Genomic DNA, 12929 nt, shown 5'->3' with positions numbered 1-12929 from the left:
CAATATGTTTAATACCTTAAGAATTTAACAGATTAAAATCAAATGGCACCTAATCAGAAAAGAAGTAATTGTACTTTAAATATGCAGATTTAATGCTTCTCTCCTAAAACATACATACGTTTTTATCGGTAAGTTGTTGATATAATCCACTGATTCATACATTAAAACTTCAAGTGTTTCATTTCAATTCATTGCCTGGAAAAAGGTGTGTGTGAGGGGTGAATCCAAGCTAGCTTTCCATGAGCTGCTGCTGGAACTGAGCTGGTTGAAGAACTGAAGAAACCATTCAGCCCAGAACTGGTTCAGCAGATTGCGAGTGTTGGCACAAGACTGAACGTGTATTGGACCCTGTTTTCAGCAAGCTGCTGCTTGTGAGGAAATTCACGCAAGCTGATTCTGCGCATTCCAATTTGTACTTGCTCTGCGCCTGCTACAATTCTGAGATAAAACCAAAACCCATTAACTTCCATAAGTTTTGCTGATATTGCTATAGGTTTTGGCCCAGGAGCCAAGAGCACAGATATACATATCAATAATAGCTGAGGTGGCTTTTGGTTAAGCTGTGATCACATTATGTTACCAGATGCTTACACAAGGTCTTTCTCCGGGATTTTTTTTTCTTCCTTAAAATTTCTGTGACAATGAATAATATTTACATGAATAATAATTTAAATCAAGTGTAAGTAATAGGTATTAATAGCTATTGCAGTAATTTCAAATTTAACAGTCATCTTCATGATTATGATTTTCTTTATTTATTATTTATTTAGCCTGGACACTGCTTTGTGTTGCCTTCCTAAGCTTTTTGTGTGACCCACTCTGCTACCTGCTCACTGCAGGGCATAGAACAACAGAAACACTCTCAGATCCCCATTTTTGCCCACTTCTGCTGCTTTACCTCTACACTGGTTAGAAGCCCAAGAGGCAATGTTATGTCCTTATTTTGTGGGCATATGTGTATTTGAGTGGGGAAAAAATTTAACTGGGGGCTTGAGAGTCATGCAGTCCACTGAGACATCAAGAGACTCAACTGGAGACGTAGCAAAAACATGATTCACATGTCTAAAACTAGTGCATTATTTATTTGATGGAATTTCTAAAATGTCTAGAGAATTTAAAAATTAGATAATTAATTATTTTAATGCAATAAAATGATATTTAGTGGCCACTACAAAACTTCAGTCATCAATTTTATATCATTCTTTTGCCTTACTTAATGGTGTTTGTGTATCAATGCTAGCCTTCTACAAGCAACAAAGACAAAATAGTTTCTCTTGAAAAAACTGTAAACTAAAGCTTGGCAAAGAAAAACTAATCTTTGGTATGTTTTAAGAGCTGTTTTCTGATACTAAATCACAATCTTATCCTCTCATTTTGATTGTTTTTGAAAAATATGGTTTCAGAGCCATTTGTTTTCTAATGTTTGGACACTTACATTTCTTTTATGCCTGTATATGTTCAGCATACTTAAAATAATGTTATCTATTGCCTCTGAAACTCTCAGATAGTGGTTCTGGTGAGATGCTATCTCAATTTCCTCTATTCCCTTAAAAAGGATATATTAAAACTCCAGTTACAGCATCAAGTTGTGAAGCCCATTTGCTTTTGTAACTGATAAAACAAAGAAAATTAAATGAATTCTTCCAAAAAGTTATCACTTGTTTTGCTTTGTTTTGTAGGTTTTTGTCAAGCAGGCAAGGATTTACGGTTAGTATCTCTGTGCATGGAGCAAATTGATATCCCAGCAGGCTTCCTGTTAGTAGGAGCCAAATCTCCCAATCTTCCTGAGCACATTCTAGTCTGCGCTGTTGACAAGAGGTTTTTGCCAGATGATCATGGAAAAAATGCACTTTTAGGTAAGAGATCTTTTTTCCTTTGTGCCATAATAATTCAAGGAAAAGAAAGCCAGCTGTAAATTATCTAATGCCATTTCAGCTAATAACCTTCTATTAGAATTATGTTGAGGAGAGGACTGACTTCATTAAATCAAATTTGTAGATGAACCTGCATTAAAAGCCTGTTACAAAACAAGTCCCTGATTCCACAATTAATCACAATTGGATCTCTTAGATTTCTGTGTGGGCAGAAGTCAATTGCAGCCCTGGCATTCTAAATGTGAGCTATCCATATATTCTTTATCTCAGGTGGAGCTTACAGCATTTTCATTTTAAAAGAAATACGCTCATGCAAGTACTGAAAATGAACTATATAATTTAATTTTTTTTTATAAGGGATGATTTCTGCTCTTGGCTTCACCAGGGTCATTGTTCTCAGCAGCAGTTCTAGGAGTAGTTTGCTTCCCAGTACATAGGGACACCCTGCCTGGCATTTCCCAATTATGCCAAAATCTGTTACATTTACGAAGTTTAAAATTTTAGTACAACAATGCCTCTTGGTAATTGGAGACAGGACTATTGCACCTAGATTTACTGCCTAGGTCACTACTGGTACATATTTTAACAAGCTAGTAGAAGTGATTTAATGTACTTTGACTCCTCTAGCCTGCTTTGAATTTACTCTCTCATTTCTCCCTTTAGCCATTGTTATCCCTAGGATATATTCAGAAAGACCTTTCAACAGGAAAGAAGTTACAACAAAGGATAAATATCCTGATTTAACTGCATTGCTCAAATTCTGGTCCAGACCAGCAATATTTTGTGTAACTATTGGAAGCTCTGTTATGTGCTTTAACATTGCCTCTCCATTAAATCCATTTGATAAATCCATGCACATTAAACCTTTGGGCCTAAGGCAGAAATGTCCCTAGCCTGAGTTAGATAGAGGCGTGGTGTGATGTGGTGTGATGTGCCCTCACTGGGTATGACTGGAGATTTGGGATAACAGGGTACACTTCAGGATTCAGAGGAGCTTCTCCCTCGCTAAGCAGAAGTGTCAGGAGTTGACCAGTAAGAACTGTTAGGCAGATGATGTTTAAACCTGATTAAATGTGGTACTGCTTGTCTTTGTTGGTAAGCCTCCCCGCCCCATCCCAGCGTTGTATCCATCCATCATCTCTGGTCTCATTTGTTAATGGGCCTGGTGACTCACACCGTTGCTGAGATATTGAAGTGCCTCAAGGCTTCTCTAACTGGCACCTGTGAGCAAAGAACTGACTCAGTAGCTCTGAGAGACCCTGCTTACTCTTTCTGAAAACTGTGGAGATGCACCAGTAGATCCTGTGGGCTGCAAGGGAGTAGAGAAAGAATGATTCAGTCCCGGGAAAAAACAGGATGAAGAAATTTGCATCTTGGCATCCTCATCCAAGGTGATAATGAGGTGCAGTACATCTAAAGACAATGGCCTAATTATTAAGAGTTTTATGGATAAGGCATTTTGTCAAAAACACTGAATATCTTTGTCATAAACATGTTATTTTGGCTGACAGGTGACTGTAGGAACCAGCATCCTCCACGGTGTTTGTCATTGTGGAAAATAACAATAGTAGTAAGAACAAAATATTGATTCTCTTACAGATCTTGAACTTATTAATAAATGGAAAAAACCCAAACAAACAAAAATAAAGCATTTCCACTAGGTATTAATCTGCTAGCACTTTCATAAATCATTAGTGATATTCCATAGTAAATCTGTTTCATTAAGGGTTGATAGCAATTCAGAGATAAGTGGCATGACAAGTAAGACAACAGGGCTTAATTGTTCAGCATTAGATAATAGAGGGCTGATTCAAACAATAAAGATTTTAAGGCAGACCCATTTCAGAACGTGCCCTGTGCTTTGTTCTATGAAATGTTAGACTGGTGTCATCATTATGCCAGATTCATTAACATAGCTCTGAATAGCACTGGAAATCAAGGCTGCTTATAATTCTTAATCTAGATTGTATCTTCCAGACCTCAACTCAAAATTTCAGCCCTTTCTGTGAAACTTTGTTGGGAATGTTGCAGAAAAACAGCCTTTTCCCTAAATTTGTTACTTTCTTGAGAAGTTGTAGGTTTTTTTAACTATTTTGAAGCACTCATAACTTTGGCCATGCAAATCTTGATGTCAAGTGATTGCTTTCAAGACTGTAATAAGATGTAAGGTTCAGCTTAGTTGGAAAGTATTTTGTGTAAGAAGCCTTAGGGAAAATTTAATTTATGTTAATTTCAGTCATATGAAATTGCTCTGATGGATTAGCCATTGTTAAGAGAGAGATGTCTGCATTTTGGAACCCATGGTTTTTTAATACAGAAAAAACAGCCTTTTTGTTTTTCCTCATGGATATTTCTAGTGTGGCAAACCAGTTCTTCCCCTATCAAGTATTTATTCTTCTCTGCACTGAGTGGAAAATTGGTGGTAGGATTTTGCCTTGAGTCAGTACAGCCCAAAGAGATGTAGGAGTTTCAGAAGAGCTAAGACTGACACACATGTGCTGTGTCCACAGAAGCTGGCTGGGTGGAGGCCTCCAGTCCCCTGGAACTGCATGTGCAGGTAGATTTAGATGGCCTTATTCCTAGCACACAGTACAAGACATTTAATCTATTTATGTATCTTCTGCTTGCTTCTTCCAGGATTTTCTGGGAATTGTATAGGCTGTGGAGAAAGAGGATTTCGGTACTTCACAGAGTTTTCCAATCATATCAACCTGAAATTAACCACTCAGCCAAAGAAGCAGAAGCACTTAAAGTACTACCTAGTAAGAAGCTCCCAAGGTGTGCTGTCAAAGGGACCCCTTATTTGCTGGAAAGGTAATAAAGGTGCCCAATCAGTTAGGGATAATTTATGCTGTTAGGCGTGATGTTGAATGAAAACTTGAAAGTTGCTGTTGAAAATGTATGTATTCAAAACCAACTGCTTGAAGGGAGAATTCTCACTGATTTCACTGAAGTTTGGATTTTGACAAAGAAGTCTTAATAATAACCATGTGATTGTAAGCCCTTTTCTTTCATCTCCCCATACTTTTGGTGGCAGCCCTAGATCTTCCCATATTAGTGTGTGCAGTGATCTTGGTAGAAGAAAAGAGGCTACTCAGTTTGTTGATTCTTTTATGTGCCTGGAGCAAGGTGACTCACAGCCAGGGCTGCAGCTTAGGTTTTCCGCTGATATTCATCTTTGCAGTCCAATCTGTCTCATGCCTGAGGATAGCTAGCATGCTGTAAGATTAAGAAAGCTCAGGGCACAGATCTCAGGGAAAGAAAAGACTTGGATGCTCCTGCCATTTGCAGTGTTTTACACTTGGTATTACCCTCTACCACAGAAGCCTGTGCGATATTATGTGCTACAAGAGGGTACATTTGTGACCCTAAGGGAAGGTAGCCATGGGGTCTCTTATTGGAGGATGCGGGTTTTTGGAGCTAGAACCATGCAAACACTCAAGGAAAGAGTGGTTTACCCTCTCAGTTGGTTTATGTGCAGACTACCTGACCTTTTCATTTTCGGTCTCAGTGAAGACAGAGTTTGATCTGGTCCCTGTTGTTCCAAAAAGTTGATGTGAGGAGGGGGGAAGCTCTGTAGGAGAACTGACAGACATCTGAGGAGTCACAACCTCATGTGAATAGCAGCATGACACCAGAAAGAGATGGTTATCACCGAGCTGTATGAGTGATTATAGTTTGTATCAGTTAGTGGTTCAAAAGGATCCTGGTTTCAGCTGCTTTTCGCTGTTACAAGGAAAATTAACTAAATTAACTACTGCTTTAAAGTGCATGTGGCTTTTCAACAGCTTTTTTCACAAAAATGGCAAAAATATTTAATTTGGTAGTGAAATTCTAAATAAAGACAAAGGAAGCCTTATTTTACTTCTGGAATCTTTTTTTCTGAAACCCCTCCCCAATGCTCTTGCAATTGGAGTTGGTGTGTGTCCTGGTAAATGCAGTCAGGAGTAATGTAATTGTGCAAGAATCAGATACTGGTTTCACTTTTGGTTATATGCTAATTGCAAGCGTTCTGAGCATACATGAAAGCTTAGAAAATCAACCAAAATCAACCTCATGGGCATTACTTTGATAGGTCCTATCCCCATATTGCTGCCATGCATCTGGTAACCTTTCACTCTTCACTTACATTATAGTTCTAATTAGAAGAAGAGTGCTTTTAAACACTTAAACCCTTTTCTTAAAACAAATCATGATTAGATCTCAGTTTTAAAAATGGATTAATATGTGATTTTCAAGGTGACTTTTTCCTCCCTCAACTCAGTTTTCATCCAGACAGACACTAACAGCGCTGAGATCTCCCTGAAGGTTTGTGGAAGCATATTAAAAATCTGGGTTTCAGCACAGTTTCTCGTTTTAAAGGGCAGCATATGACGGTTTGTATACAGGTTGTGCCACAGAAATAGCTAAGTGTTTTCTGGGACATGTCCAATACCTTCCAACCTCTTGGAAGCTGTGATCTGAGGGCTCTTGCCATTTTGCAGCATCTGGTCTGTATTTGCCTGGCCCCCTGAGTGGCCCCCAGGGAGGTTTTCTTAGTTAGAAGGCAAAGTTGACAAAACTGCGAATCTGTATTTTCGTTGAATGCTGCCATTTGCCGCTGTTTGTTGTACGTGCTCTGTGTATGCTCTTAACATTTTGTCATCTTTTGCCACCGTGTTGCTGAACTTTGCTGCTGGAAGGAGGCCTTGTTAATATGTACTGTAGCTGCTTCATTTGCAGAATGTAGAAGCAGGCAATCATCTGCTGCTAGCCTCTCTGCTAAACCAAATCCTTCGGTGTCACCGTCCACGACCCCAGAGGGTGGATCAGCTAATGGATACAAATCAGGGTTCACTCAGACAGGTAGGAGCTGAAAGTGCTGTAAAGATAACCATTGGGGGTGGTAAGTTAAATCAGACACTGGTGGGTCAGGGATGCTGTAAACAACTGGGTATTTACCTTGAGCCATGTATAGATTACACTGGAGAGGATGCCTTTCAAAATTTGCTTTGGCAAACATTAAGACCCAGGTGAGGCTGAAGGTTAGATTAGTCTCAAAACAGCAATTGATGTAAAAGCATTAAACGATCTTTTGATTAACTTATTTGATTCTGTGCCTCCTTGTCTTTGTTTCATTAATTTTTTTTGTGCATCTCAAAAAACTTCAAGTACATGTTTGTAGGGAAGTGTTTGCTTAGTATATAAACTAGACTATTTGTCTAGAAAATGAGAATAATCTCCTTTTAGGGAGAGGGGACCAGATGTTATTTTATTTACTTGCTAATTTACTTTTTATTTAAATTTTAATGCACGCAAAGGTGTACATAGAATTGCAATTTCCCCATTTGCATACAGTGAGCTAACAGATCTCACACAACTAATCTAGAAAGCTATTAATGATACCCTTAAATAAGGACAAAAATACAAAAGTCAAATAGACATTGACTGACAAAAAAGCAGTATCTTAATATCACGTAGCTGTTTATTTATTGCAAGTAGGCAAAGCGCTTTTGTTTGAGCTTTCTTCTGCATTGCTTTATTGCAGCTTCAGCTATGCTGTTGTATGTGTGTTTTTGTGTTTGTGCTATTTCTTGAAAAATTAAAAACAAGAGAAAATGGCCTGTTAATTGTTATTAATTGATGTGAATGTCCAAAAACACATGTCTCTTTAAAGGAGTATGAAATGCAGACAGAAAGCAAGATGGTTAAAATTCTTTTTACACCTAGAAAGTTTGTCAAAAGGATTAATAAACAAAAGCTGAACACGGGCATTCATATGAGATTATAATCACTGATTAGTATTTTCAGAGGCACTTCCCTCAGGTGGTTACCCCTGTCTCTGTTGAGGAAGCTAAATACTTTAGGCTTTGGGTAAAATTAAATGATAATGTGGTTAAAACACATCTGCATTTCATTGCATGATCCCTTGGCTTCCAGATCCAGGCATGAGAACTGAGCAGATGCATGAGAACCTGTTTATTTGTAGCAACAAGAATTCTAATATTTACACAGCTTTGTCTTCTATTGTATCTGCCAAGTTAATAGATACACCTTTTATATATGGCTTTCTCCTTATCACTCCCAACCATTTTCAGTCTGCTTGGTGTTTCTGTGTGTCAGTGTTTGTACTCCTAGGTCATGCTCATCAAAACCTTTTCATCTCTTACTGTTATCTCCTAGTGAAGATAATGCCACATACATACACTTGGATCCCCTGTGACTGGGAGAAGGGGGGAGAGCACCTTTTATTCAGTGGCATAAATTCTGACATGTCACCTATGATGGAGGTCTCTCCTCTCTCCTCTCTCCTCTCTCCTCTCTCCCCTCTCCTCTCTCCTCTCTCCTCTCTCCTCTCTCTTCTCTCCTCTCTCCTCTCTTTCTCTTCTCCATAGCTCTTTCCATAGTTTGCAGTTTGCTTCTTGGTTGTTTTAAAGCAGGACTACTTATTAGCAGGTCGTTTTTTGCAGTTCTTTCCAGTTCATGATTAACTCAGACCCCTTTTTTTTCCTTAGAAGTTGTGTAAATATTTCTGGTGAGCAGTTCAGTCTCTGAGTTCTATAAGATACATGTAGGTAGGTATGGGTATACAGTATCAAAAATACAATTTGGGGCAGACACTTGAGAGGAGAAAATTAAATTAATGTGTTAAGCAACTAGAAACAAGGCTGTACAAGGGAAAGAAACAAGGCTGTACAAGGGAAAGAAACAAGGCTGTACAAGGGAAAGATGGAGAATTTTAATAACTGGTATTTTAATAACTATAAATCCGGCATAGGTAACAGAGTAGTGTTTAAACATATACCAGCCACATCCACATTCACAGATGAAATTTCAAGAAAATGGATTGCAACTAGAGATGGGGGGAAAAGAAATCCCCAAGGCTTTTGGACAGTTCACTTTAAAGGAACTTTAACACTACATATTTGCTACATCATATTTAATGACAGACCAGCATCTCCCTCCAAGGGCCCAGACCTGGTGGTCTATTTTGTTAGCCATTCAGTGTATTTCCTATGAACGTGGACAAGATTTTCTGGTAGGGCAGCAGCAACAGAGGCTTCTGCGTTTGTTCTTCATGTCATTACTCTGTTTGGCAAAGAAGAACTTCCTCCCACCCTCCTCCACCAAATGGTGTGTGGTCTGATGGTGAATGTGTTTGGCAGATCAAGTTGGTCTTTCTCTTCTGTTTTCTTTAGCTGGCTGTTTTAGTAGGACATCTGTAGGTGAACTTAGCCTCCTTTGCCTGCTTGTTGCAAACTACTTCCTGGACTGATGCTGACTTAATATTCTCTCACTCTAGTTATAAGAATTCAGCCTTGCCAGTGTATCAACATCTGAATGCCAATTTTTTCAAATAAATTGCAACTATGAAATACCTGACGTTAAAGGGACTTGCATGCTGAGAGGTTTGGAATCAGTTTTATAGTGGACAAATATTAACATTTGTTTGTTCTTCAGTTTATCCTTCTATAAAATAAAATTTATACGTTTTAGCTTTGGTAAAGTGCTCTATGTAGTTTGTTAATTCATGCGAAGAGTTTGGGCTCAAATATCCTTAATTTTTTACCCAGTTTTATAAATGGGCATACACTTTTTATTGTTTTACAGGCAGTAGTGCTGTAAGGAGGCTGTGTTTTTTGGTTTGGTTTTTTCTGCCCTTAGTCAAGCTTAGTTGTGTGTGACAGAGATTCAGTATCTTGTTGTTGAAAATCTCAGGTGATGGAAATTCCACAACTTCTTTTAGGTAATTTATTCCAGTCCTCATTCCCTATGCTTGCTGGCTGCAAGTTCCATAAGCTCTTTGTCTTAGCTTCCTCATGTGAACCATGAGATAACTGCATTTACCTATCCCATGAGGCTATTTTGAGGAACAATGAGATAACCCTTTCTACAGTTAAAATATTTTTTGAGTGTGTGTAAGTGCAAAATATTGTGGAAGAGATCAATCATGGGTTCAGTAGATTCTTCTATAAGATTCTATAGAAACACCCTGCTAAATGTTTGTTAAAACTCTGAAAAATACATGGTAATTACTTAGGAATGTAAACAAATTGTTTGCAATTTATGCAGAGATGAGTTTTGATAAACGTGTGTGTAATAACACATTTTATATATATATATATATATAAATTTTAATAATTTATTAAACAACTTATATTCTTAGATTCTTCAGTGTTCAGTCCAGCAAAATCACCTTCTGCTGCTGTTAACTTAAGTGGAACACAAGACCCATCCCGAAACAAGAACATCGTGAAACCTCTGGCTCTGTCAGTACAGCTCGTAGGAAAGGCATTTGCTGCAGGTATGGCTTTGCTTTCCAAAACACCTGAGAGCCAATGGAATCATCAGCTTAACAGCCAAGAAAAGAGAATGTTATTTTTTTGGTGGAAAAGGGAAAGGAAAGCATTCAATAGTATTCTCCAGAACTCTCATATTCTTGCAGTCTTTGGCAGAGAGATTTCTGCAGTTAGTACTGTCCCCAGACATGAGCCACACCTTGGCTTCCAGATGTAGCATCCTGGTAGGAGAGCAGTGATACCTCTCTCTGCACTTCCCAAGATATGTAAGAGAACATAAATGTCACCTCTTGATATCACACTGATTCCTGCCTCAGTAATTGAGAGTTGTGTGCAGTTCTGCATTTCTAACAGTTATAATTCCTCAACATACACTTAGTGGAATTTAGTCTCATTTTAAGGAGTTTTCATATATATGCTGTTTTAATTGCTTATTTCTGTATTGTGTGTTTAATGAATTATAACCCTCAACTATGACATCTAAGTCCCACACTGACACTCTGTTGGGAGAACCTGATTTTTTTTTTACTTTAGGTGGTTTATCTTCAAGCAATAAAAAAGAAATCATCTTACTTATTGCGGGACTGTATGCTTGAATAAGAAAATATATCAATTTATTTGGTTTATATATGCACATGAGCATATATATATCACTTTATACATGATGTATTACTTCTGCTATTTATTGCAATATGGTCTTGGTTATGGTACACCACATTAACAGTTCTTTATGCAAAAATACCTTTTCCCTCTCCATATTTGTATGATTTTATTTTGCACTGAAATTTCTTCCCAACTTTTCAATCACTTCTGTAACTGACTCATGTTCACCATATCTGCCCATACAAAATTGTTGACTTAGAGTAGAAATGGAGAGCTTACAATGGGTGAGTGAAGTTACTCATATTTTGTAATTGGCCATTGTGCCAGAATTTACTTGGATGTCTGCAGCTGGGGAGTTGCATTGTTTTAGGCTACATACCCACATCTCTAACACTTCCAGTTGCAGCTGCCATCAGCAAGCTGCTGCACCATCTCCTGATGTTGCTCCCAGAATATGTTCTTGGGAGCTAAATCCTTGTGAAGCTGGCTGATATCAGCAAGGAACTGGAGTTTCCACTGGCCCCCATGTTGGCAGTTTATGCCATTTTTTTTCTTCTGCAAAAAATGCGTTCTGAAAAAGAATGAGAACGAGCTCAGATGAGTGATGGTAATTTCTGGTGATCATCCATTGCTGTAGTTTAATTTTGTGTGGATATAGTGGGTCCTGCCAGAGTGTCAGGCTTGCTGGGACTGGAGGATCACCTTAGGCAGAGGTAGCAAAATTAAGTATGGTTTGCCTCAATAATGCTCAGGTCATGTACACTTTGCAGCAAACTGCCTTGTCTTCCCCTGCACAGTGTCCTTTGCTAAGGCTTTAGATGAGAGCCCTGTAGTGAATTACTGTGTGTAGCATGTGGATGACTGGGGGAAAATTATGTAGATACACAAAAGTGGCTTAGAAATCTTTACAAACTGAATTCATTATGTATATTTAAAAAAGGAAATAACAGCATAAGAAAATATGTCACAAACTTCCCAATAATTTTGTGTGTGTGTAATTTTTTATTCTATTTTGATGGGGCTTCCTTTGCATTTTTTCTTCCACCTATCCCTCCTCACTTTGAAATCTGGACACCCCTCTTCAAGGCTTGGATTTTGCAATCTGAATGTTTCTCTGCTGAGTACATTTCATGCTTTCCCTGGAGTATGTTTTCCTCAGTCACGCATCTTGCCCTGTTCTTTTGCATCAGTGTGTGGCTGTATTATTTTATTTGTTTGTTTTCAAGATTGTCTAAAGCCACACACTCTATATTTTATTATACTCAGCTCCTCTTTCACTGCGTGCCACGGATGTTGCTAATGGAAACACTAATGGGGGAAGAAACAATGCATTGAGTACTACAGTCTCTCGGCCAATGCCTCAGTCGACATCTCCAAGTCCTGGCTGTGCAGCTGGAGATCAAGGTAAAGAAAACCTCTCAGTTTTTTTACTCTAAGCTGCACTGGATGTTGAGCTTGAAATTTGTGATTTTGTTCTTCCGATTGTAGCTGTTCCTACAGTTCAGTCTTTACAGATCCATTTGCTTTTTGGCATGACCATTAATGATATAATGCTGGACATTTTAACACGGGTAACAAGGTTTTTCACATCACAGTCTGGTTTTATGTAAATCTAGGTATGAGCCTCTGGTGCTTTGCAATGTGATACCCGCTCAACACCAGTGTGAAATGGAGTGTGGGCTGGAATTCGATCATTTGGAAGGATAGGGTGTAAAATCAGTGTTTGCTTTCCTTGCAGCTTCTATGTCCAATTCTGGACCACCAAAGAAACGTCACCGAGGATGGTCTCCTGGGTCCCCAGTCCCGCCTCCTGCTTTAGCAGTACCTGTTCCTACAATCCGACCTTCAACAAGAACAGGTAAAACTTGAACAACACTGAGATTTCATTTGTTAAAACGGGAACTCAGCCAGCCCAGCAGCCCTATCTGCACCTCTCACATGTTGCACAGCAAACAGAACTGATCTTGTGGAAGTATTCAAGCACACCATGGAGAGTTTTTCAGGTGCCCCCAAATAGCACATATGATTGCTTGGTCCTGGTTGTTGTAATCTAAGATGCAACACAGGGAAAGTAAAACTGCTGGGGGAGAGAGAAGAAATGAAGAGGCAAATAATATTATTAAATTATTAAATTAAATTTAATTATTATTAAATTAAATTATATTATTAAAGA

At 38.5% G+C, this 12929-nt stretch overlaps 1 protein-coding gene across 8 annotated transcripts in view; it reads left to right on the top strand.

The window, feature by feature from the left end:
- The window catches only part of GREB1L (GREB1 like retinoic acid receptor coactivator), a 133082-nt gene that overhangs the window by 78658 nt on the left and 41495 nt on the right, over positions 1-12929 (top strand). For 5 of the 8 annotated variants that reach the window (XM_021551543.2, XM_021551546.2, XM_021551539.2 and 2 more), the window contains 6 exons: positions 1680-1856; positions 4512-4688; positions 6582-6719; positions 10021-10158; positions 12023-12160; positions 12495-12614. In XM_021551543.2, coding sequence (XP_021407218.2) covers positions 1680-1856; positions 4512-4688; positions 6582-6719; positions 10021-10158; positions 12023-12160; positions 12495-12614 — 888 coding nt within the window. The remainder of the gene's footprint in view (positions 1-1679; positions 1857-4511; positions 4689-6581; positions 6720-10020; positions 10159-12022; positions 12161-12494; positions 12615-12929) is intronic. The other 3 variants (XM_021551545.2, XM_021551544.2, XM_021551547.2) reach the window with 2 other exon arrangements.

The sequence above is a fragment of the Lonchura striata genome, chromosome 1 (assembly GCF_046129695.1).
Source record: "Lonchura striata isolate bLonStr1 chromosome 1, bLonStr1.mat, whole genome shotgun sequence".
NCBI classification, from domain to species: domain Eukaryota; kingdom Metazoa; phylum Chordata; class Aves; order Passeriformes; family Estrildidae; genus Lonchura; species Lonchura striata.
This window is presented reverse-complemented; position numbering and strand designations above follow the sequence as displayed.